Source organism: Haemaphysalis longicornis, unplaced genomic scaffold (assembly GCF_048455015.1).
Source record: "Haemaphysalis longicornis isolate Haplotype H1 unplaced genomic scaffold, Haemaphysalis longicornis Haplotype H1 scaffold_9, whole genome shotgun sequence".
NCBI lineage: Eukaryota > Metazoa > Arthropoda > Arachnida > Ixodida > Ixodidae > Haemaphysalis > Haemaphysalis longicornis.
Window position 1 is genome coordinate 51,050,496 of NW_027526460.1, and position 26,739 is coordinate 51,077,234.

Sequence of the window (26,739 nt, forward strand, 5' to 3'; positions counted from 1 at the left end):
AGAATACGCCCGTAAAATTACGGATTTTTTTTACAGTGCCATGGGTGTGCTTTTTCATTGGTTAAGCGTGGTGCGCAGAGAACCAGACAGGAGGAAAAAAATCTGCGAAAGGTGGAAGCGGGGGTGTTAGTACTTGCGAACTGAAACAGTGGGCATGTTAGTTCCCGGTAATAACGTACGTATTGACTGAAAGACACAAGTTTCAGCATTTAACTTGGTGACAGTGCACGAGTTTGGCGCACCACTTCTCATCACACACATGGGCAAAAGTCTAGCGAAATGATTGTTGTCAATGTGAGCTCAATCTGATCAAGTAATGTTGTAGACCGTGTGAGGCTTGCCAAGGTGGATCAGGTTAGTTTAGCCTAATGCAAAAATTAGGCTTTCTGTTGTACTTTAAAGGACATTCTTCAGTATTTTCTGTTACTTTTTAATGGTTTCACCGTACGCCAGTAATTTGAGCCTTTCTCTCTTTCATTTCTTAGAAAAACAGCCATGCTTAAAAATGTGCGTAGGAAAAGACGGCTGAGCGAGTAGTTGCCATAAGAAAGTTTTTCTTCAGTCTGTTGGCAACACCAGAAGGAGGGGATTTCACTCCCTGACGAGGGACGCCTTCCACGGAGCAACGCAAATATCAGCATCTGCTCGACAAATAAAGATTAATACTCTCTCATTCTCTCTCTCATTCTCTCTCTCTCTCTCTCTCTCTCTCTCTCTCTCTCTCTCTCTCTCTCTCTCTCTCTCTCTCAAAATTAAACACGTACATGAATTTTAAAATAATAATGCCAGACCCACAGAATGCAACCTCTTTCCGAAGGGGCCATACCATTGTACGAAATTTTGTCCATATCCATACATACAGTAACAATACTATAGTATTGTTACTGTATGTATGGATTTCATTTCTATAGAAATGAAATCGCTCTTTACTAAAAATTAGGATCAAACCAATTTTGCGCGTACTCTCTCTTTTCTACCTTCAGTAGAGCTTAAGTAGAGCCGACAACTTCACGACAAGGCGCCCTTTCAACATTATTTTTGTTCCTGAAAAGGTGTTAAAGTGCCCGAAAGTGTCGGAACGCAAAAGTTATAGCTAGGTTTGTGAATACGGAAGCCACGTCCCGCAGTTTCCTCATTTCTGGGGAGCCCAATTCCACCTTTTTGGAGTGAAATTGTGGGTGAATGTTCCTCGGTATAGGCTTGATACTGAAAGAAACATAAACCATATGCTTAATCTGGCCCGGCTGCAACAGAAAGAAATGGATTAACCTTTTAGGAATATGGAACCTCGGGCGGTACCTGCAGCTCGTTTGAACAGTGGAAAAGAGCGCATACATAATACTCTGCCTTCTCTTTTAAATGCATTTGAGTGCGCCGATTTTGATCTCTACGAATGTTCGAAGCGTCAACTACGTGTAATGTGTACCAAACTTTGTTAACTTTTTTTTCTCATGTTTCTTATCTGCTTTCTAGTTCGGCTGTTTTTTTTTACAGCCGTTGAAGATAACGGGTGTTACTTGCGACGCAAATGAACGTGTTATTGTTAGCCTTTTATTATTAATTTTTCTGGTTGCCTTATAACTGTGTTTTTGCTTTTTCGCGGCGCTGCTGTTGAGCAGAAAGGGGGCTGGGGTCTCGTCAAGCTGTCTATGACAGCTTTTTCCCGTAGTTCCTATTTCTGTATCTGTGTTCGTGGAACAGAAATAAAGTTTCATCATCATCATCATATTATTATTATTATTATTATTATTATTATTATTATTATTATTATTATTATTATTATTAGTTGGGCTGATTTGGACACGCGCGTTTTCTCCCCTCACTTCAAAGTGGACCGCCGGAGTCTTTTGACCGACGGAAGACAGGGAGGATGCCGGGTGGAGAGGTGGGGGACGGTGGGGGGCGTTCATTGGCGGCCGGTTCCCCAAGCTTCTCTATGGCGCCGTGTGCGACCGCACTGGTCGCCCACCCCTAAGACCGGCCACTGCTTTTACTTCCCCACAATTTCCACCATCTGTTGGACTGTAGCTTTAGCACTTTCACTGCCCCCAAAATTCGGTCATTGGTTTGGCTGTAGCCTTGGCAGCTTGGCTGCCTCGAAATATGAACAATTGGCTGGCCTCAGTTTTTTTACTGCCCCAAAATGTACCATTCGCTGCCTCCAAATTTCCACCATCGGCTGAACTGCAGGCTATTACTTTCACTGCCGAAAACCTTTCGCTAGTGGCCGGACTATTGCTATTGCTGCCCCGACATTTCGACTATTGGCTGAACCATAGCCCTAGTACTTTCAATCACTGTCCCAAAATTTCCGGCATCGGCTCGACTGCAGCCTTGGCACAGTGGCTGCTTTAAAATTTCGCCATCGGTTGGACTTTAGCCCTTGCTCTGTCAATGCCCCAAAAATTCTGCCATCCCCTGGGCTATATCCGTGACCTTAGCGCGCTGCACCAAAATTTCCGCCACCAGCCTAAGTACTTTCGCTGCCCAATATTTCTGCCATTATATGAAACTATAGCCTTAATACTTTCACTTCATTAAAATTTTCGCCATCGTCTAGACAATGGGTCAACAACAAACAACCTACGGCCCGCGGGCCGCATGCGGCCGATGGGCCGATGGGTCATGCGGGCCGATAGGTCATGCAGGCCGATGGGCCTCATGCGACCCGTCTGAAGGCTTTCATGACAATTTTAACCTCAAATGAGATTAGACAGGCACAAAGCAAGATTGCTGATTGCTTCAATTGGAATTGCCCCCCCATCTTTACACTTTACCTGATAACGACTTAAATCCCTGTCTTTGCACCGGTCCAAAAAAAAAAAGCTTTCCTCCCCCACAGCCCCGATTTATTGCCCGGTGCATGCCGTAAAGGCTTCATGCAACCCGGCCCCCCACCTTATAGGGTTGCCGTTCCCTGGTCTATGCTATATCCTGGGCACTTCGGTTGCCCCAAATTTTCCGCTTGGACTACAGGCGTAGTACTTTCACTGCCCCAATATTTAGCTGCCCTGAAATTTCCGATAACGGCTTGACTATAGTCCCGTCGGCCTCAGTACTTTCAGTTACCCAAAATTTCGGCCTTCGATCTAGCCTCGGATATTTGTCTGCCCCCAAATTTCCACCACCCGCTTAGTATTTTTACGGCCACAAAATTTCTGCCATCGGCTTGACTATTCCCCTGGCACTTAGGCAGCACCAAAATATCCACCATCGACTGAACTATACTTTCATTAGGGCATAATATACGCCATCGGCTGAATTTATAGCCTTGGCAATTTCAATAACCCCAAAATACCCTTGGCACTGCCTGCCGGCTATAGTCTTAGAACTTTCACTGCCCCAATATTTCCGCCATCGTCTAGATTATAAGGCATGGCACGATCGGCTTCCCCAAAATTTCCACAATCGGCTGGACTATCAGGTGCATAACCGCATGCCTGATATAGTCATGTCTTAACCCGTTTAGTGGACCTCAGTTTAAATTAGAAGTAAACATCGTGTAATTTTCTATAGTATGTACGTAGGGTTGTTCATTTTTGGGTAGAATCCGATTTTGCCTGATTTTTACACCCTGTGGGAACGCGACCTTAGCGCGTTCCCTTTGGTTCGGCTTCGCCACACCGCTTGCTCCTCGCGGGAACTTGCTCGGCAAGACGTCGGCGAGGGGGATCTACCTCCTCGCCGTAGGAGTGTCTTTAAGCCGGCGAGCGCGTGCGGGATGCGAGCTGCGGGGGGGAGTGGGAGCTCGGGAAGCGAGGCGTCAGGACGCGCCTGGCGACCTCCTTCCTTGGAGGATCGGGCAAAAAGGAGGGCGACAATGGCTGCCATCGGCGTCCCAGCGAGGCAAACGCGAGCGCGCTGAGGCGGCGCCCCGGCGATGACTGTTGTCGCGGTGAGTCGAACCTCTCGATTCCCTTAAATTGCCCGGGCGAGGAACTAGATCCTCGCCGTCAACCAGCTAGCCTGCATGCTCTTTGAATGTTTATTATCCTGTAATAAATGTCAATGAGCGAAAACACTTGTCGCTTCCTTTGTTCCGTCGAGCCACGGCCCGCCGCGGCTGGCGCGGTACAGCGCGCAGCCGCGGGGTGGGGGTAGATAGCTTGCTAGCTGGACGAAACGAGAAGACGAAGACGGATTAGTCTCTCTCGTCGCCGGTTTTGCTATTGCAGGGAAAAGTAAACCAATCTACTTTAACCCCATTTAATCCCACATCTGGCGCATCAACGTGGGGCTGGCTCTCGGAACATGGAACATGTCTTTGTTCGGTGTGAGAAACGTTCTTTGTCCGAACCTGACAAGTGTTACTGCTAGCGTGAATCAGATCGCTAGCGGAGGCAGGGGTACTTTCTTGAGAGCGGAGTGAACGTTGCTACATTGTGCTAGAACATGTGAGCGCCGAGTTTTCTCAGTGCGCCGTTTAGGCGGGACGTTTCTGCCGCGGCAAATTGAGGCACTGAAATTCTGAAGTCCAGCACCCATGACGCGCTAGGGCATAAGGCCCGCGCTGTAATTGCAAGCCCAAAGTGAGCGAGTACGGAAGCTGCGTTGTTTGGCCCGATTTTCTTTTTCTCTGCTGTCTCTTTTATCGACTCCGGGAGTCGGGGCTCTTCGAGCCGTGTGGCCAGGGGCCACGGGTGCCGTATGGGCTGTCTGGTATTGCGGCTCGGCACCGGGCGTTCCAACATCGCGAGACGCGATGGGCGAGCGGGTAGGGCCGACGACAAAGCCGATGTCTCCACGGCTGTGCGAATGGGGCAGTAGAGCAAGCCTCTGGGTTGCCGCAACGTTACTAACGTTGGGGTTGCCGGTCGTTGTCAAAGATGCGGGTTGCCCGAAGGCTTTTCGGAGCCGGCACCGCGTGGGAGAGGGCACGACCGAGGAGGACGTGGCTCGGTAGCAGACGGACGGGAAACGGCCCCTCTTCTCCACTGAATGGCGGGGTGCGTGTCGTCGGAATGCTTGTTTTAAGTGGTTCTGCACGTAGCAGGGGAAGATCTCCTTCGCCTCGAGAAAGTGAGTTTTTGTGCGCTGTCGGAAACCGTCTTTTGACAGCCGCAATTGTTTAGCGTCGTGCCACGCGGCCGATGCTGAGGAATAGCATTTCTTCCTTGCCTGACTTCATGGCTTGCGGGAATGCCGATGTGATACTCAATGCGAGTTGAGCCACCCAGGCTTGCTTGCTACGCGATGTCTGTGATGCCACCTGCTGCTCCGGGTCGGCGAGCGTTCGAGAGCTGGGGACCACTGGCAGCTGTCCGGGCGTGGCAGCTACTTGGAGGAGGCCTGGCAGCGGCTCCGTGGGAGCTCCCGACGGCTGGTGTCTTCCTCCATGGAGGGCGTGTTGGTGCGGGCGGAGCCGTCGTGTGCTTCATGGCTTGGCGTCACTTCGGTGCTGGGCCGCACTTTGCGGTCGCGGGGCTCCTGGACCTGCTGATACGTCATCGGTGCGTCCGGGCTGACAGCAGCAGCTGTACGGACGTCATCTGTCAGCGCAGTCGCTACACCTGCTCAAGCTGGCTTCAGCCCTACGCTTCGAAACCCTGGCCTGCTGTCTTCGGCCAGGGCCGGACAGGACCTGCTGATCATCACCACCGACTGACAAGAGCGCCAGTGCGAGCAACGATGCTCGTGTTGGCCTGAGCTGTGCTGCGCTACGTCGAAACTATGGCTGAGAACTCTGCGGCCCCCGTTGCATTGGGCCAGCTGATGCCTTCTCAGCGGGACTTGACGAAAGCAGCCCCGGACACAGCTGTCTACGACGAGACTGCATCTGTGCATGACATGCGTGTTCGAACAACCTCGGTGTTACCTGCGACACCTGAGCGTTACATTGTTAGATCGTGCATGCGGCATGCGATACCTTTGATGACAGCGAGTGCGAGGACAGCTACTGCGCGGGGCGAACCTTCCTGCTTTGTTTGGGTTTATGAACATTGCGTCTAGATGTCCCTGCGTGCTATTCTTTCCACCGTACGGAAACGTTTAAGGTTGGAGGGATGTGGGAACGCGACCTTAGCGCGTTCCCTTTGGTTCGGCTTCGCCACACCGCTTGCTCCTCGCGGGAACTTGCTCGGCAAGACGTCGGCGAGGGGGATCTACCTCCTCGCCGTAGGAGTGTCTTTAAGCCGGCGAGCGCGTGCGGGATGCGAGCTGCGGGGGGGAGTGGGAGCTCGGGAAGCGAGGCGTCAGGACGCGCCTGGCGACCTCCTTCCTTGGAGGATCGGGCAAAAAGGAGGGCGACAATGGCTGCCATCGGCGTCCCAGCGAGGCAAACGCGAGCGCGCTGAGGCGGCGCCCCGGCGATGACTGTTGTCGCGGTGAGTCGAACCTCTCGATTCCCTTAAATTGCCCGGGCGAGGAACTAGATCCTCGCCGTCAACCAGCTAGCCTGCATGCTCTTTGAATGTTTATTATCCTGTAAAAAATGTCAATGAGCGAAAACACTTGTCGCTTCCTTTGTTCCGGTGAGCCACGGCCCGCCGCGGCTGGCGCGGCACAGCGCGCAGCCGAGGGGTGGGGGCAGATAGCTTGCTAGCAGGGCGAAACGAGAAGACAAAGACTGATTAGTCTCTCTCGTCACCGGTTTTGCTATTGCATGGAAAAGTAAACCAATCTACTTTAACCCCGCTATGAACCCACAACCCCGAACATGTTTCAAGAGAATCAGGTTAAACCCGATTTCTCCACGAATGAACCTTTTCAACGTAGCTATCTGCATAATCGGGCGCTGAGGTTACGCCGTTCTTAAAGGAGTACTGACACGTAATTTTCGTGTTACGTTTTTTTCGCTGCTATGCGTGCCTACCAGACCGCTAATCATAGAATGACACATTACACGGTCGAGCGCAGCGTAAACATTCATTTACGGCGTATTTTATTCGTGCCAGTTTCGGTTTCGACAAAACGAACACCGAGCGGCCGCCATGACAGGAGGTATCACGTGACGTCACCATTCTTGCCGTACCGCTGCCGCTCTGGACGCGCGCGCCCAGACCGGCCGAGGTCTTCACCGTCCCCACGCGCCCGGGCAGCATGACGTCAGTCCCACAACCATGACGTGTACACACGCCAGAGCAGCGCGCGCCAACCACAGCCATCGCGTCGCCTTCGTCACGGGAGCCCCGACGTCGGCAGTTTGGGGCAAGTATCAGATGATGTCATGTCGGCCCGCTCTGGGATTTCTCGTGCGGGCGAAGATTAAAATCGATTTAAAATATGTTACGCCGAACGGTTGCTGTTGAAACTTGCTGGGAGATATCTCCTGATAAAGAGGAAGCATTTTACATAGTTATCTCAGCTTTGAAATTTCGTGTCAGTACTCTTTAAAGGGGCCCTAAGTTGCGATTTTACGAGCGCAAAAGCTGGAGTACTATCCAAGAAATGTCCTTCCGCCAAAATGGTTTAATGGCGTTGGGTATTAGCCGAGTTAGCGTTCATTAAAAAGGGCCAACAAGGCCCGGAGCTCTTCCCCTCTCATCGCGCCTCCAAAGCACTGGAAGCGGTGACGTCACCGACCAGGCGCAAGACCACCTAGAGAAACAGGGCGAGGTTCAAGATGCACGCGGCCATTGGCTCCACTCGGCGGGACGTCACGCTTTTTCTTTTTTTAGCAGCGCAGGCTCCTCCTACTACTGCCGAGCGGGACCGGTAGAGCCGCTCGAATCTCCCTGTTCTGTGCCGTGGTCGCGTCGGCACGTCAGTTTTAGAATAGGGTAACGAGCGTTTGAAGGCCAGGTATGGGGGTCCCAAACCCAACATGCTCACTCCCGACAGTAATTAAAGATTTGCACCGACGACTAGCGACACGCTAGCGTTTCCGCATGCGGCACTGTCGCTGCGAACAGGTCCCTCCAAGGCCCCTACGCTCGGAGAAGGCTTAGCATCGCCGCAGTTATACAGTCCGACGGCGATCCCCAGCGCAATCTTCCACTGCACTACCAGCCCTCTCACGCACTTATAAACTAATTTTCGGCAATATTGTAACTCTGCGGGCGGTGACAAGTTTTAGCTGCTGCGGTGTATGCCGTATCGTGCATACACCGCGCAGTGGGCTCCTTGTCAGCCGTGCAGGCAGATGCTTACCGCGGTCGCGCATGTAGCGGCGTTTCCGCCTGCAGAGAATCTGTGTTTTTCAGCGTTATTCATGCCTTGTAAACGATGCGCTATATCTACAAACTCAGCTAAGCTCGTATGATGGATAGCGACGATCGACATTCGTCCCTACAAGGATACGCCATGCCGCCGATGCCGGAGCGCCGCTCGCCGGGACCACACCCGCGTTTCCCTCGGAGCCGGAAACGTTGATTGGCTAAAGCAAAAGCATTTGAAGGGGCCCACCAATAGCGGCGCCGTAAGGTTGGTTCAGTGTTTCGTGCGTCATAGAGGCTGCATCAGATCCAGAACTACGTCAGAGCGAGTCAGTATGGAGGCGAGGAAGCGGTAGGTTCGCAATGAAAGAAAGAAACGGCCTTTTTTGCATGTTTGTGTGGCCCCTGCTATACGCAGAGGTGTAATATTTGGTATGCGTTGTCGTGAAGGCGTACTCTAGCGATTGCTCGATTGAAATGGCGACCTTTGGAAGGCTATTTAAGGCCCCCTTAAAGCTCGCGAACGTGGAGAACCGGCGAATTACTTAGCACACGTCGTATGGTTGGCACAGAAGTCAGGTGAAAAGTGTCAGCAAATCGTATTTCTCTCGAGCTTCGATGACGGCCGTCCATAAGAAAGAAACGTACGTGCGCCCGCACACATTTATTTTGGCTCTATGTAAATGTAGTTCTAATGACTTTTTTTTTTTTTATGGAGGCCCCTCTTCGTCGTATACCAGCAGAATTGTACAATGAAGTCCGTCAAATTCTCTAAATTATACTTTCACGCCTCGAATCGGTTTCTTTCGATCGGTTAGTAAGCTTAGTTATGCTGATCTGTTTGCGCGTGTCGGCTTTTAAAGCCGCCATAAGGACGCGTGGTGGAGCCCCGCGCGCAGTCTTCGACATTCAAAATTCGCTTTCATTGCTGCACGCGAAATTACAAGCTTCGTCGCGCAAAACGCTTTTTTCGACAAAATTTAACAACTGCGGAGGTGTGTGTATTGGCCAAGGTGCAATTGATGTTCCGAAATTCAAGGAGTGGAAACGTAGTTCCACACGAAAAAAAAGAGAAAAGAAAGCTGTGACCAACACCAAATAGAGTCGCTTCAGCCGTAACATATGATGACACATAGCTAACGAGCTTTCTGACATAAAGCACGATCAACGATGTCGGCGATAGCCGGCGCACACCATATACACAAAACGCCATTGAATAAACTGTCCACTCCCCCCCTGAAATACTGAAATACAGCGAAATACTGAATGCCACGCAGCTGGCATTCAATATTTCGCTGTACCTATATCAACGAGGCCTGCAGAAGGTGGGAGAGGGGGGGGGAGGGAGCGGGAGGTGTATTCAATGCCGTTTTGAGTATGGTGTGCGCGGGCTATCGCCGACATCGTTGATGGTGATCATGCCCATGGAGGAAAGAATACTTTCCTCCATGTTTATGCCAGAAAGCTGGTTAGCTATGTCTCATCACGTGTTACGGCTGAAGCGACTTATTTGGTGTTGCTCACATAGCTTTTAGTTTTTTTTTTTTTTTTTCGTGTGGAACTACGTTTGCACTCCTAATTTCGTGTGCAGCACTAAATGCCGGCGAATTTTGAATGTCGAAGACTGCACGGGGCTCCACCACACACAGCGCATCCTATTGGATGCAAGCCCCACAAACACAGTTGTTGAACTCATTGAGTATTGGCACGACTCTACCGTTTGCTAGTGCAGGCTGGTAAATGTGGCACTGACATTATTGTTCCTAGGTAATGAAAGCTGTGACGCCGAGAGAACTTTCTCCTTGCTGAGATATATGCGTTCAACGATCGGACAGGTCTCGAATGGAGACAGACATGCTGAGCATGCAGATGATAACGTATCTAAACAAGAATGCGTCAAAAATCGATGGCCAGCTTTTCGTAAATAAAACTTCATTTCTTGGAGGTTGTCAATGCTCTGTATACCATCATTACTGATTAATTTACAAACAAATTCCAAATTTAGGAGGGAATTTGCTAGAAAACCCTGATGTCCCCCCGATTATCAGCTTGAAACAAACGCCAATTTTAACGCGTTAGTTTAAGAAGCTTGTGATATCCCCTGATAAAACAGTATACATCTCTAGATTTAACCCCCCAAAAAACACGAATTTCAGATTGGTTGTACAAAAAACCTGATTTCTCCCGATTGTCAGGTTGAAAAATAGCGCCTGATTTTTACTCCAGATTAAAAAAAAAACAACAACCCGAAAACGAACAACCCTGCATGTACCGCGCCTTGATACATTGAAATACGAACAACGGAGCGCGTGGCTTTCAGTACTGCGCATCCTGGCGATGGGCCGGGTATGCGCAGTGGGAACAATTAAGTTACGAGAGTTCGTCACCAACCTTGATATGGAAAGACCATCGTCGGAACAATTAAGTTACGAGATTTCGTGACCAACCATCGTCTTTCCAACGTCTGTTGGGCGCTCAGCATGAAAAAAAAAAAGGAATTTAGCTGTGTGCGCCGTTCACCTTCAGCGCAGCGACAAAGATAACGCTCGCATCAGCGGGCACCGAACGCGGCAGTGAGGCGAAACAAAACGCTCACACGCCAAACGATGGTGTTTCCATTCCAAGGTTGGACACGAACTCTGGTAACTTGTTCGTACTGCGCATACGCGGCCCGTCGACAGGATGCGCGGCATGTTCTGAAAGCCACGTGCTCCGTCTTTAAATGCTGTCTTTAAATGCCATTACACTTCTGCACTCTTAACAAAGACTGCGTTCGCGACGGAAAACCTTTCGCCGTGGTGAATACTTTACTTACCTCTATCAGATGCACTTGCAGTGCTGCTGCACCTCGATCCGTCCGTATTTTTTTCCATTATCGCGGACGCTGTCCTCACTTACAGCACGCCAAAAACACGGTAAAATTGTCGCGACATGTGCACCGACCAGCGAGACCACGTAGTTACGAAACATCGCCTTAACGGCCACAAGACAAATTCGCCGGCGTAGCCCGAAGCGAAGTAAAAAAATTCCACTCCTCTTGCATGTCGACGACCGCGCGCAGGCAGACGTCAGTCACACCGACGGCTGCATTGCCTCATGCGCTGCCCAGGGGGCGCTGCGCAAGCGGCTTCCGGGCAGTACTTCCGGTAGTACAAAGCTGCGCTGGTCCCACAGGATCCCGTGTTGACAGAAGCAAAATGAGCTCGATGCTCCCGATTGTTTTGCGACATGGTCACCAGCCCATCCCAGACGAGTCCGATCTGTTCTGGCGATCAACTTGGCATTAGGGGAAAAAGCTTTGCAGCGCTAAATACGTTTACAGCGCCGACGAAAGGGCCGGGACGTAGACGGCGCTCTGCTTCCTCCATGGCGCTCTGCCACTCGCTGGATCACCGATCGATGGTCGTATGAAGTGAAATTTGAAGTGAAACTTCTAGTTTAAACTACTTACTACTCTAGGTGACAAGGAATTTTCAACAACAGCCGATCAAAAATGAGGAGTGACGCAATAAGCGATGATGTCGCTTTTAAAGCCAGCGAGTCCGGCGGACCGCTGGCTCGTCTGCTGCGGTGCGCCGCTCCTTTGCGTAACCTGCGCACTATGCGTACACTTTCATTAGAGAGTTTTAGCAGTACGTATGCTCCGTTCGTTACGTTCGTTACGTTGCTACCGGGTTTACCGGGACCCGACTGCGCATGCGCGCGTACGTACCGGGTTCTTTCCGTAGAGTGAGACGGAAAACGTGTTTTAGCACTCCGTAGCGTCGTACCGTTCGTTCCGTGTGACGGCTGATTAGCCGAGTAGTTGCAAAAATCCACACGCGAAAAATACGTAAATAAACAACGCAGTTTCCCCTAAAGCATTGCAAATCTAAAATAAATCGCGCTCGGCCGGACGCATTGTGAGGCAGGGGCTGCGGTGGCGGCGACGGCACCAGAGCGAGCGCAGGTGACGACATGGTCGCGCGCCGTTCACGTGGAGGAATGGCCTTGGCCTTGCCCGATTGAAACGCTAGACACATGCACGATTGGTACACGCGATTCGTATGCGACTGATCGTTACGACTGTCACCACGACTAGTCGTACGCGTGAATTTGAGACACATGGCCCGATGCGGGTGTGCGATGCCTCGTCGGCGCCGCTCCGCCCACTGTTTTTGCTCCATGGTCAACTACGACGATCGCTGAGCTGAATTTGTAGATTCCGCGCTTTTGTGCGCAAGAAATGGATAAAGCAGGCGATCGTGAAGCGTTTTCTGCATCGGAAACAGTCCGCGCACACGCCGGTCGCGCCTGCCAGCTCGGCACACTCAGCGGCTCGAACCGGCGCATACCACGGTAGCAACCGCTCGTCGCTGCTCTTCCGAATCAATCTGATCATTAAAACGAAGTTCCACCTGCGAGAAAGTAGGTGTTAGTGTGGTGAAAAATTGTGCTAGGGATTGTTCTCAGGGCTTATTTTAAAAGCGGCGATCAGATATATCTGCCGCGATGACCGGCCGTGGATGCCGCGGCGCGCGGTGCGGCGAGCGCCCGAGAGATGGCGATACCTGCTCGGAAGCATCGAAACAGGCTACGCAGATGTCTCGGTCCCCGATCGCTCACGGCAGTTGTAGCTCAGAGAAAGTTTCACGTGCGAGAAAGGGATGATAGTGAGGTGAAACGTTGTGTTATGGAGTGTCATTCGCAGTTGCACAGATAGCGATCAAATATTCGCCAGGACGCTAAGCCTAAAGTTTCCAACACCCGAGCAAGCCGGTTGCGGGCTCCGGATACGGTAACACGGAAGCAGAGCGCCGGGAGAGACGCCGGCCGCGTACGGAACAAATGGCGCATGCGCAGTCGGGGCCCGGTAAACCCGGTAGCAACGTAACGAACGTAACGAACGGAGCATACGTACTGCTAAAACTCTCTATTAAACAGTGCTCGTTTGCGTCGCCGTTACGAATACATGGTGCAGCGTTAGCTTGCCGTTTTGTTGCGTGTCTCAGTCACAAAATGCAGCAAGCGTCAGAAGCGTGACATCTGCATTGCGATTCCGAAATTACTGGCCGTAAAAAAGTGGTCGGGTGAACTGAGAGGTCGCTCGCTTTCCTTGTTTGCTCTCAGTTTACTTAATTGCGCTCTTGCGTCATATATTCTCAGTTCGCACTTCATAGGCTAGAATGATGGTCAGCAACGTTTTGAAGTGTAGGGCCGAGTTTCATGTAGCCGACACGGCGGAGGTCTGGATGGCAAATCGGGTGGGAGGGGGAGGGGGGCTTTGAATTCAAACCAAAAAAATTCAGCGAATCGCCAATAATATTTGGCAATAATATGGCGAAGTGTGAAGATGGGGGACAATTCAACTGAAAGCGACCAATTTTCTGTTCTTGTCTCGCTGTCTAACTCCATTTGAGGACAAAACTAGCGGGTCGGCGTTGAGATTGTTAGCGACGAAGATAACTAACAGGACTCAGTGATGATCGCATGTAAATATTCGGGGCCGCGCGCCGTGTATGCGGCTGTGTTATGTTATGTTATGCAAATATATAAGTACACATTTCTGCAGGCAGCGGGCGTGCGATTTGGTGATTGTTTTGTGTCCTTTAATAGCGCTTAATTTGTTAATTTGACGCAATGCCTCACCTACTCGCTAGTACACATGTACCCTGCCGTTCGTCAATCATGCGGCGTAAAACGTTACGCAAGGATCATTTAGTTTGCGAAAATACAAAACATAATTTCCACTCGTTTTCATGGCGGTGCCAGGCCAGCAGTGCCAGCTGAGTCGGCTGCGCAATTCTTGGGTTCGCTTGCATGCTCCCGCTGAAGTTTTGCAGTTACCTCAGGCTATAGGATGAGCAGCGTTCCGTGTTTATGCTACTCGGGAACTTTCCTTTGTCGACCGCACGCAAGAAGAAAGAACGGTAATCGTCGTCAGGAAATTAGACCACCCGACCTGGCGATACTGTCCCACGCCGCGACGACCACGACAGCTCGCTGAAAAGAAAGCCGATAAACCGGCTTGAGCGGATATTATTTTGTTCAGCCTCTACAACTACTCTAAGGGCTATTTCATACAGTATGCAGTCATTTAAACGCGCCACAAAGCGATTAAACTAAGTACAACCAAGTTTCACTCTGCCTAGTAATTGAAAACGCATTTTAGATGCGACTGCATCTCATTCACTCGCCTTGTCCCTGCATCCGGCGTCGGCGTTGTTGTCGGCGTCCGCCCCTCCCCCATTCTCCTCGCCGCGTGAGCTGTGCTCTCCGCCGCTCACCCCTCTTCTCTCCGATAGCGAACACTCTGGGTGCGTTCCAGTTTACCGTTTAGACAGCTTCGTTGCCGTCTTCGCGGACAGTACGCCATGTTAAGCCCCGTTTCAATTCGAACGAAGCAGTCAACGAAGACTGCTACGAGGAGACAGCATCGAAGTCAGCAACGATGCAGGCTACCTTCCTGTCTAAACCACGGTGTTGTCTAAACTGAAAAACGACGCCAGCGCCACCTTTTTGCGTTTTTAAGTTGAAACAAAAGCACTTGTTCCTTTATTTAAATATTTAGTATAATTTACTAGTGATGAATATGACTTTGCCTAATTTTTAAACTACCTAACGTTTATAATAACAACGGTAATATTAGTTACGAAACTTGCGGCTTGCTCAACTCAACATGTCTGCTACGACGCTGTCCGACGCTGTAGTAGAGTGAACTAGAATATTCTAGTTCACTCTAGCTGCAGTCTGCGCTGGGGGTGCGTTTGCGACCGTGGCTACAGTGCCTGTACCGCGGCGCCGTTCCAATTTTATTCCTTTAGACGTCTAGTTGGACTGCTTCGTAGACTGTCTACCAAGCTGTCCGCGAATTGGAACGCAGCATCTCTCGCGAGGGGCATTGGATTGGATTCGAATGGATTGGATTGGCTTTGGATTGGATTTAATTATAGTGGATTGTGTTGGATTGTGTTGCGTCATAGCCGCGGCAGACGCACTGGCGCCGGCGCGTCCCCTCACCGTTATGCGCGCTATAAAACGCGGTGCCTGCGCCGCTCGGCTCCATCGTTTCAGCGCCGTTCCTCCGCTGTCCAACGCTGCAACGTGAACCCCCTATGCGTCGCATCTACACAGGGGTTCCCGCGAGGGGAGGTGGGAGATTTTATTGTTTTTTTCGCTCCTCGTATCAATCCCCCTCTCCCACAAAGTTGTGCCGCGAACGGAGTCGGAAAAGAGTCGCACAAACCGCACACTCTTGTGTGACTCTCTACAAGAGTCACCAAGCGTAAAAGGAGTCGCGGTTGCCGGTACACTTTTCTGACCCCCCCCCCCCCCCCCTTCTTTTTTTCAGAGTATAATATTGCAGTCATACTCGGGAAAGATCGAGCTTGCTACGAACCGTGGCGTACAGGTTCCTTGTCATTATTTCGGCCGTTCAGTGATGGGTCGCCGCATTTTCGGTGTAGTAATGCAAGCTTATTGCCGCTTACATGCAATACATTGAACGTCCAGGAACCGAACTACAGCATACCACTCTTGTCTCCGCCTTTCATGCGCACATGTGCCGCGAAAAGGACACGAAGAGCGCCACACCGTGCATTCGCCCGCCCAGCGGAGCATCCACACTAGCAGCACAACGTTGTCGCCACATATAGGCCGATCTAGCGGCGAATAACCTTTCACTTTGGCTGCTCCAAAATTACCGCCATAAGCTGGATAATAGCCCTAGTACTTTCACGGCCCCAAAATTTTCATCACCGGCTAGACTGTAGCCATTTTCCCCTCTTCCCCTTTTCCCAACCGTCTCTCCCTCCTACCTTTAATCCTCCGGGCCCCCTTATGCTTCCCGCGTGTTCAACTCCTCTTTCCTCTCCCTCCTTTATAGCACACACTCTCTTGTCCCACTTCTTTTTTCTCATCGCAACCCTCCGTTTTGTGCTTCCCTCCTCCGCCTGTTCCCCTCACCATCGCCATTTCTCCATCCTCCGCATCCCCTCCTATTTTTTTCTTTGCCGCTTCCTACTCCCCACCTCCCTTTCACCATTTCCCTCTGACTTCTCCCCTCCCTGATCTCTTCCGCTACACCTTCCTTTATCCTATTCTCCTCTGTGCCCGTCTCTTTAGCCCTCCGTCTCATATTGCCCTCCTACTCCCCAGCCTCTCTACTTCCACTTTGCCATACCCCTCCGAATCCGCTCCCCACTAGCGTTTCCCCCATCTCTTCCCCGTTTCATCTCCCGTTTCCCTATTTCCCACGTTTAGGTCTTGACATGCGAGGCGCGAGGGAGCATTTTGGAACGGAGCCGCCGCGTCCACCATCCCATACTCTCCGAACGCTGAAGCTCACCTTAGACAGCAAGACTAGTAGCAACGGTTTTCTACGCCGCCGCAAACGTGAACGACTCATCGGCTGGTGTGCTGAAATAACTGTTTCTTCCCTCCGGTACTTTTTTTTTGCTTCTAGGGCTAATTCCAGCCGCAGGCAGGCGCTGCCTTCTCGCTACAGACGCCGTTGTTTCCGGTTCGAATGATGACGTCATTTCTGTGGGTGCCATGGAGGAAAGAATAGTCAACAGGAATCCCGGCGTCACTTTTTCTGAAGTTTACTCAGCCATGTCGAGACGCCCATAGAGCCCACTACCACTTCCCGTTCTTCTCTGCTGCGCCTCGCATTCGCCACCGCTACCTCCGTTCAAAGAGCAGCTGATTGGCTCTCCGGGGCACGCGAATGCCGAAGAAACCGGCCGACCCCGCGAAACCCGTTGGAAATCAGCCCTACTTGCCTTCACCGCCACAAATTTTGTTCACACCCGTAGCTCCATCGTAGCACCGTTTACCCGGGTTTAGCCGCCATAGCTGTAAATAAATAACACTGCCTATGGAACTGTATTGGTAGATTATACGGTGCCGAGAATCTAAATACATCATTCTCGCGACTAGCAGGCAATACCAGAAACGTGAAAACAGGTGTCGCCGCCACGTAGCATTTTGGGTACCACGGTTGGTGACGTCACAAAACTTGTGAACGGCGAGAGCTCATTGGAGAAGCATCTGTAAATGTTTTCCTGACAGAAACAGTTACGATGTGGTTGAGCACGTAAAATAAATGTAAATAAACGCTTTCTTTGAGCTCATGTTATTTAAAAAACGCAGGCTAGGCAGATTTTGTACATTGCGAGACAAGCTGCTTCCTCACTATTCAGTCAGCCATCACGCTTCTAGTTTTGTTTTGGAAAAGCATTGGTGCGCAATTTAGCGAAGTCGATAACCTACGACGGTGAACGCCCGAGCTTCTGCAAGCAATATCCGCGGTAGGAAGCGGCAAAAGGAACAAGGTGCACTGCAGGCGGTTAAGCAATCCGCCCGAGCACCCATCTCCTGTTCTCCGGGGCACGGATGTTGCTACCGCGCCCATTTCGAACCATATCGCCCGTGAAAGGTTTTACTGCGGTTGCTTAGCTGACCGATCCTACCTTGTGCTCTTCCGTTCACCGCAGTTGATAATCCGTAAATCGTGCGTCGCTCTATCCTTGCTATGCTTGGGCCAGGGGGAACGTAGGCAACGCCGACTACTCTACTCGGCTGCCGTGAAGAGAGTGTTTAATCACGCTAGGTTCGCGCGAGAGACGGTAATACGAGATGGCTATGATCGTCATATGGTGTAAGGTGAGGGCGCCCGCCTGAACGACGTTTGCCGGGACGCTGCGCTTGATATTCGAAAATGGCGCTTGTCGCTTCAGGTGAGGCTTGGCTCGAAGCCGGCTCGATTGGGTCTGGGAGACCGGTCACACCGGCCGCTCGAGCATTTACAAGGCATTTCTCATTCCGTCGGCGACAAACCACAAAAGTCCAAGTCAGCCTCCTCGGCCAGAGAAACGTTGTCGGGCTTGGCCATGGCTTGGGGGGGGGAGAGAGAGAGAGAGAGAGAGAGAGAGAGAGAGAGAGAGAGAGAGTCTTTAAATTTCCGTCATTTCCGACTGATTTTCTGGAATGCCTTTGGGATACTAGGGGTCTCTCCTGAGTTTTCTTTCCTCCATGCCAGATTCCTCAGGAGAGAGAGAAAGAGAAAGAACTTTATTCGCCCAGAAGTAGAGAGCTTGGACTCTCTTTGCCGCGTTAGTCAGCCAGAAGATCTTGGTCCCTGGCGGCTTCTTCGGCCATCTGGACAAGGCGTAGCTGCGTTAGAGGATCAGAGCTGCGCAGCAGGGTTTCCCAGTGCTCTAGGTGGTTGATATCTATGGGGGGTAGAGGGGTCTTGCTCCGTGGTTTTCTTTGGCATTTCCACATAATGTGCGTGAGGTCTGCGCGGTGGCCGCAGTGCTTGCACTTATCCGAGAAGATCTCTGGATGGAAGTGACTATAGGCCAGCGGGTTCGGGTAGGTATTGGTTTGAAGTTGCCTCCATGCTTTGGCCTGCGCAGCGTTGTGTGTGTTGTGGGCGGCTGGAAATTCGCACCTGCTGTGTTTGTAGTAATTTGTGATCTCTTTGTACGAGTTGAAGCTGTCGAATTTCTCTGAGTGATCTGTTGCCACTGCGGGGGGGTTAACTGCTGCTCGGGTGACGATCTCGCAAGCAGCTGTGTGGGCCTGTTCGTTGCCCTGTAACCCTTCGTGTGCAGGATTCCAGGAGCGTAGCAGCTGCAGATGCTTCGTGCATTTGGAAAATTGCTCAATGAGCCTGTATTAACGTTATCGCGCTACCTTCACGTTCATGTTTTTCTGGAGGCCACTGTTAGGGCTCGAAGGAGGTACGTTTCTGTCGGCCATTACTTACCACTATCAGGTAATGTTTCCGCACGATGCGACGTCACTTGGTTGACTGAAAAAAAAAAAAAAAAGCGGAAAGAAAGGACGCGGGCGGCAACAGCGTTCATCATCATAAATAAACATCTTTTTATTTTTCTGTAAAAGTGTGTGCACAGCCGTGTAGTACGTGCGATGTCGTATGCGTGAAATACGTAAACGGATCGCCGCAGTCACACTGGCGGCAGTCACGGCAGGGCAGTGACGGTTCGCACACACACAGAGACACACACAATTGGTAGGGGCATGCGGATTCGCTTCTATGTACAAGGCGCGCCTTCTCACACTCTTTCTCTCTGTCGCCCTCTATTCGACACTGAAGTGCCCGCAAGTGCGGCGACGTTTGTTTCCCTGTTTGAACTCAAGCCCTCGTGACGCCCTGGTTGATGGCGTTGCTCTACCGTCCTCCGGCTGTCCCAGTTTCTCCATAATCGGCGCGTAATTAAGGAGCGCATCTCGTAGACCTTTTTAACTTATTAGGCCTGGGAGCAACCTATTTGAAGCTAAGCTTTTATCATGGGGCTGTGCTTGCGCAGGTTTAATTGACGCAGTTGACAGGATCGCCTAACCGCGCATGCGCAGTACAGTTCAGAACATGCCAAGATATGAAAAGGTCCACATGTTGGGAAGGTGGGACACTGATTCCGAATGTAGGTGCGCGCATTTATCGACTGGGAAACAATCAACGTAACTGCGACACGAACGCATTTTGAATTTACCGTTTTGCATCTTTGGTATGCGTCAAATAAGCGAGGATCGGAGGTTATCGTGTTCTTTTTTTTTTTTTTCAGTGATGGGGGGCGTTCAGATGCCGAGAGGCGCCCACAAAAGCGCCATGGATTCATTGCACACACAAACGGTTATTGCGCAAAGCACTTCTGTCCCCGCAGATTCGGGGTCCCGTGGCTATTACGCGAGCGTTTGAGACCACTTCAGGGTATACATTGGGTGGTGGTGATGTTGTTCTTGAAGGCAACCGCGTCGAAACGATAAAAAATATAGACACATGAATATTGCACACTAGACACAGCGTCATAAAATCTCCGCGCTTTTTTTAACACTTTGTACAGAGACTCAAACGAAAAAGAGGGACGCATGTATGTTGTTCCACGAAAGCGGTGGTCGTACCGTCAAGATGCTTGTATGATTTCTCTTTGGTGAGGGCGCGTATGAAGAATTTGTGCAGCTCGCGGGAGAGCCACTAAACGAAAATTCTTTCCACACTCTTTTTTACATTTTTTTCCAGATGACGTAATCATGTCATGAGTGAAAGCCGAAAGACTTACCCCCGTATTCTGAGTCCCTCCTCCACTCGAGCCTCCGCTCGAGAGGACCCTTGAAAGCGAGTTTCGGTTTCATAAACTAACCTTCACTCGAGTGTCTCCTCCAACGGAGGAGCCGCTCGGCGATTTGGAGGAGCCGCTCACGATTTGGAGGAGCAACTCCAAGGTGTCGTCTGTGCTACCTTGAAGCAGCCCTCCAGTACTATTTTCAAGATGGCCGCCTACGCTCCTCTCGGTTCGAGCCGGCTGTGCTCGCTCGCCTCTTTTCCGGAGCATGTATCCCGCATTGACGAGGCATATAATGAAGGTTCAGGGGATTTCCGCACCGTGAATTTGCCATTTCAGCGCATAAGGTACTGGCTGAATACGCTTGAGCACTTCAGCAAGGGCGAATTCGTGTCGCGGTGCCTCTTTACCAAATCGGTCACTGCTGGAGCTGCCGAGGTGGCTGCCGAGCCAAACGCCAGCAACCGGGGCCACCCACTGCTCCCTGCGTTCCGGATGCTGGTTACGTTGCGATGTTATGGCGCCGGGGCATTTCAAGTTGTGATGGGTGCATTCGTCAACGTTTCGCCGCCGACAAGCCGCGTCGTCAGGCGTTGGTTGGAACTCGTAATTCGAAGCGTCGTGATGTTTTCTGCGACGGCGGGCGAGCTCCGAGATATCTGTGCGGACTTGCCTTTATCCTCGCAATGACAAGGTTGTCGCTGTCATGTACCGAAAGTCATCGCTCTGTAATGAAGGTGTCACACTAACCTATGACACGGCTACCGTAAGCTGCTTACAGTGCGTATGAAGCAGACGATCGCCGTATGGAAGAGAGCGAGCGTGTCGTCTGCTCCAAAGCCCAGTTTTCTTTTTTTATTTTTTCTTCGAGCCGCCTGCGCTGCCGGGCTCCGCCCCTCTCCAAGTGCCCGTCGCTTTGTGCTCGCCTGCTACCTCGCGCTTGCGAGCTGTCGAAGGGGGACATTTCTACCGGGTTCACCGTGGTGCCTGTAAAATTGCACACGCACTAATTTGTAATTTGAACATTATGTCGGCTTTGAGCTGCCCATAGTGGCGTGAACCGAAAATAACAAATAATTAGGCGCTCACTGTGTCGGCAAGTCCGGTCTATGATATGCGCTCGTCACGCATGGAAGCAAACCGCCCTATACCTCCAGCCCTTCCGCTGACATATCGTTATCTTGGCTGTCATCCGGAGGGGGGGGGGGGGGGGGGGGCCCTGAAACTTATAGTAATCGATACGATCAGAAAGAACAGGAGACACAACGGGATACGTGGAGACATGGAGCAGCGTGCACAAAAACAGAACAGATTTATCGTCTGCTACCGAAGTGTGTGTGCAGTGTGGCCAGACCAGAAAACAGTTATTTCTAGTTGTGTCCACCTGGTTCATGTTATTTTCGTGCTCCTCTCAACCATACAAACTAATATTTCTTAAAATAGCTGTATAATTACTTAACAAAAAATAAAAACATTAAAAAGTTATATTTCTTAGGCGTACTTTCATGTCTTGAATAAAAAAAATTGCCATAACCTCGCCCCCAGATGCCTTTCGCTGTTCCTCCGAAACTGCGATCTCGAGGGTCCCTCCAAACGAAGGATTTCCTCGAAGGGTCGGCGTCACCACGTTTATGAAATGCCTGGAGACCTCGAGTGGAGGTGTTGCCCTATCCTCCACTCAACGGAGTGGAGGAAGCACTTTGAGTGGAAGAGGGATTCAGAATACGGGGGTTAGAGTATCGTTCATCGCGTAACGTGCGAGAGATAAGAGATAAGGAGTGAAATAAGAATATATATATTGCGGATGAGGCAAGACGTGTGTGCTGTGAACGAAGGCGCGCGCTCTCTGAGATTCGAAAAATTATGAAGAGTCATCGCTTTCATAAAGGTGTCACGTGAAAGGCGCGGTGATGTCGTGAACGAACTCCGAAGAAATCGACTCTTACAGACAACTGTACACACGGGAAGAGGGAAGGCGTGAGGGAACTAGCTCGCCATTTCTGTGCTCCGGAAAAGAGAGAGAAAAAAAAATGAAACACGCACATCAAAGAACACATTGCGTGGTATCCAAAAAAGAAACCAGCGATCAAGCATTCTACGGAGTTCTTCTCTCAGACGAAGCTTCAACTGCTTCCTTCCGACATGCAAGTCATTCGCCACGCGAGCTTAAAAAATGGGACGGCAATGTGCGACCGCTTCCCCGATGCCTGACACATGATAAAGAGGATAAAACCAAAGAGGTGCTAGTGTCGAGGTCGTGCAGCGACGACGAAGAGACGGGCTGCGCTACGAGGGTTAATGCCTGCTGTGACCACAAATGGGGGCGTAGACAGTGCGAAGAAATACCGTACTTGCTACTGTTGCTGCTGCTGACTAGGGCGATTCACTCTCGTCTCGAACGTGCGGGCGAAGTTTGCGAGGGTACGGGGAATCTGAATCAACAGTCTGGTTTAGAAGCGCGAGAAAGCAGCTCGAATGCCAAGAAACGCATAGGTGTCTACTTACGGTCGGGGGTTTGGACACCGTATTTACGGGTTGCAACTCTAGATAGAACTGTCTCACTCTCTCTCTTCTTCCTGTATGGTATAGCGCTAATTTGACTAGCCGCATTAGCGAAGGCTACTTGTGACTAGCGAATTCCTAAAACGATGACCTGGTATTCGCAAAAAGCAGATCGCTGATTGGTTCGCAGGAGTCCAATCCGGCTTCCCGCCCGGAAGCCAAATCGCTGGTCGCTCCTCATCGGCTAGGGAACGGCATTCCCCCACTTCACTCGCAGCCGCACACACGCGCACAGGCACACGTGCTGTTCGGTTCCTTGGTTTTGATCGAGTTCACTTTGGGTCCAAGCACAGTCAATACACACGCACGACATGCAGACACTTGACGCTCGAAGAAAATAAAAAAAAAAACGATAAAACGGTGAGACAGTGACGAAAACACAAGTTATCACACTGACCTTCTGTCTCTCAGTGCCTCAATTCTTTCTGTGGCCCGTAAGCGTGTGGCGTGCGCTATTGGGCGAACGCAAACGTGGAAGGGGCGCAGGTTGCTGTCACGACAGGGCTTCCAGTGCACGAATGTACGTTCCGTATTCATATGACAGAGTGTGCTGACAAGCGAATGGTGTAGGCGACTATCACTTTCACGGGTTAACCGCCGAAAAGGAGAGAAATGAGCATACGAGGAGCTTGTGACACTGATCAAAGAGCCAAAGAGGCTGTGGTTACCACTTCTCACACCCTATACATACACGTGTTTTACGTATGCCACGTATCTGGATGTGCGCATGAGAAGTCACAAAGGCGCGAGTGGCAGAATGAAAAGCGTTCGGTGACGCCGCGGAGAATGTTTTGAAGCGAAGTGCTCTGCGCCTCTTCCACGCCGTTCGTTCTGATCTGATGGTGCACGCGCACACGTTGGGGGCCTCGGCAGCGACGTTTGACACGACAGGGGCTCACTAGACCTGCGTGATGTTACGCGTCACGCCCCCCGTCTTGTCGAGCGAGTGTTGCGACGAAGTGTATACCGCGTTGTAGCTCGGAACCTGGGGCGGCAGCGGCGGAACCCCGACGCCGTCTTGTCCCGGCCGATGCTTGGCGAGCCTGGTGGGCGCCGGAACACCGCCGTAGTCGCTCTTGGAGTAGAGCGACGGCGTAGACGAGTTGAGCGAGACGCCGTCCTCGACCATCATGATGGGCGGTGGCTCGTGCCTCTGCTTCGCCTGCTGGACCTTGTTGTAGTGGTCCAGCAGCACGCTGGCAGGCCACGAGTTCACGGGGCTGATGGCCGTCGCGTCCAGGCCGCGGCCCGCGGGGATCGTCGTCTCCTTCACGTCGTCGTCCACGATGGGTGTCGTCTGCTGCGGCGCCGTGATGTCCTCGCGCGCGATCTTGGCCGGCAGCGGTGGAGGCTGAGACGCGTTTCCGTTTTCGGCGGACTTCTTGGGTGGCGGCGCCTTGCGGCGCCGCGCTATGAGAAGGATGATGACGATGATACCCACGAGGAGCACGGCCAGCGGAACAGCGATGATGAGAGCGAGCTGAGCGGCGTTGAGCTTGTCCCTCGTGCTTCGCGGGCCGCTGGGCTGGCCGTGGGCCCCGGTGCCACCGGGAGTGCCGCTGCCCCACGAGGACGACGGCTGTGTCGAGGTGGAGGTGGTGGTGGGCGGCGGGATGATGACCACCTCAACCACGTTGGAGACGGGCCCGGCGTTGCCGTCGCTGTCGACGGCGCGGATGGCGAAGTAGAGCGGCATCACCTGCTGCTGTCCGTTCTTGAGGCGCACGGTGGCGGTCTGCGTGGCGCCGAAGGGTTTTGGCGGCTCGTAGTACGGACCGTCGACGTCCCACTGGCCAACCAGCTGGCCGTGACTCGCGAAACGGCGCCGAGCGTTGAGCTTGTCCTTGAAACTCTTCAGCTCGTAGCGACTCGCTGCGGGAAGAGAAGGACACGGATTTCAAAGATTAAAGCGAGAAGAACACAACAAACAAGGACGACAGCACAAGCGCTGGGAACGCACTTAACACGGACAGGACACGAAACCCGTCCCATTTCGCGCACAACTGAGTGATGCTTGGCTGGTTAGTATATTTCTAACCTAGCTTGCGAACTAAAGCTTGATGGTATTATGCTGTCCTCACTGTGATTAAACATTTTGCATTGGTTTGAAAACATTCGCATCAAAAGTTATTTTGCAGTTTTCTCGAGCACCGCGAGGTCGCTGAACTGCTGCGAAAGTGTTGTCGCCTTACCATAACTTTTAACACTGAGATTGCTAATTAATAATAATAAACGATGAAATAAAATTCAATTTTCTTGTTTTATTGTAAAGAAAATACTGTAGATTTGTTTTCAATAATTGACACTAAGATATTCTTTCACAGTCGTAGTTGCATTGTCGTGACCATGACTGAACTGATGAAAACACGGAATAGCGATCGCTTGACGATTTAAATTTGCAATACTTTTTAGACTGATAAAACTAATGAACTGTGCAGGACTATATTTCAAGCCAAACTCGCAAGTATACCTCAACTTGTTTTTAGAAAACACGCGTCACAACCTGTTTAGCAACCAATATTTTAAATCGCAGGGAGCCGTCAAAATGGCCAGTGGAGCATCGTCACCGATTAAATCAGTATAAAATCGGCATGTCTAACTGTCTATGATAGCAATTGACATTGAATGGCGACGTTTTAAAGTGTACTTGTTGCAGATAACCATCTTACACCTTGTTTTCAGAGTATTTTGGCTGTCGTACTTACGAAGACCTCAGTGAGAGTCAAATTACATTTCAAATTTAAGGATTTGCCTTTATTTAAGCAGAGAGGAGTTTTCAAATTAATTCACTGCAGGGTAATGATCCATTAGCCATTTCGCGTTCACCTAATGTTCATGTAGAGCAGGCTTCACCTGTGAAAGGGTACTTCTGAGGCAAAGTACGCTTTACAGGTGAACACGAGATATTGCATCTCCTATTGTAACGGCGCATTTTGCACTTAAAGCGTGTACGCGGTGATAACGGGGAATACAGACAAACCCGCTAAATAATGAACTCGAAAGTGACGCGAAAAGTGGTCGTTTTATCAGTAGTTCGTTGTATATGTACTCGCCCTTTAAAACGGGCCCAAATTATCGAACATGTCAAACCACCCCCTTCGGTGACAACTGTTAAGCCCTTTCGCTTCACCAAGGGACGCCCGCCGCTTGCTTACGAACGAACTAAACTGTGTTTGCGTCGAATCTGCCACTAGTGGCACAATACCCGCGAAGAAACTCTTTCGGGCATCTTCAAAACCTCCACTCGCCGTAATGGCTTCGATAGCTATCAGCCGCGCCAGGCTGAGCGTACCGGGAGCTGCGTCGCTTCGGCCGGAGAAGAGCGGAGTTCGAAAGTTTGAATGGCATCACGATTCGTTATCAGCAACTGTGCAAACGAAGTGTCGCCGAACCGTGATCTCTAGATGGCAGCTAAGTAACCACCAGCGCTTTTTGCAGCGCGCTGTACCGCGTTCGCGTCGACTCGTACGGCGTGAAGATCGACACCAGCGATAGCAACGCTTGAGCGGCAGTTGATACGGAGTGGTGGCGTATAATGTTCATTGATAACATCTTTCATATGCTTAAGATTCTAAATTCTTCGAACTTAATTACCTTTACCATGGCGTACAATTTAGGGCGGTTAATTACCGCCAGCTGACCGCCGGGCTTCACGCTCCCTCCTTATTTTTTTTCTTCCTCTCTGCCATACGGCGTCTGGAGAAATGCCTGGAAAATGAGTGACCTCAGTCACGGCGTCCGAAATCTGCAGGCGGTGCTTGCCGATCTGGGATATCTTCGTCGCGATTAAACTGAAGCGGTGAACACGCGCCGCCTCTCTCAAGCTTTAAAAGACTGTTTTGATTGTGTTTTTCACTTCGTAAGCGCCATATTTTTAGCTTGAATGTGTCAGAAGCGTTCGTTGTAAAAGTAGGACGCTTCGAAAAACGTTCGGTATATCTGGACGCAGTTTCAATGGGTAGAATACGAAAGTCGTAATTGCACCGAAATATGATCGTTATACCCGATATATC

At 51.1% G+C, this 26,739-nt stretch overlaps 1 protein-coding gene across 1 annotated transcript in view; it reads right to left on the reverse strand.

Annotated features, from left to right (window-relative positions):
- Nucleotides 1-21,876: 21,876 nt before the first annotated feature.
- The window catches only part of LOC144153178 (calcium-activated chloride channel regulator 2-like), a 452,168-nt gene continuing 447,305 nt past the window's right edge, over nucleotides 21,877-26,739 (reverse strand). The window contains exon 17 of the mRNA XM_077684827.1: nucleotides 21,877-24,598. Coding sequence (XP_077540953.1) covers nucleotides 23,625-24,598 — 974 coding nt within the window. The 3' untranslated portion in view covers nucleotides 21,877-23,624. The remainder of the gene's footprint in view (nucleotides 24,599-26,739) is intronic.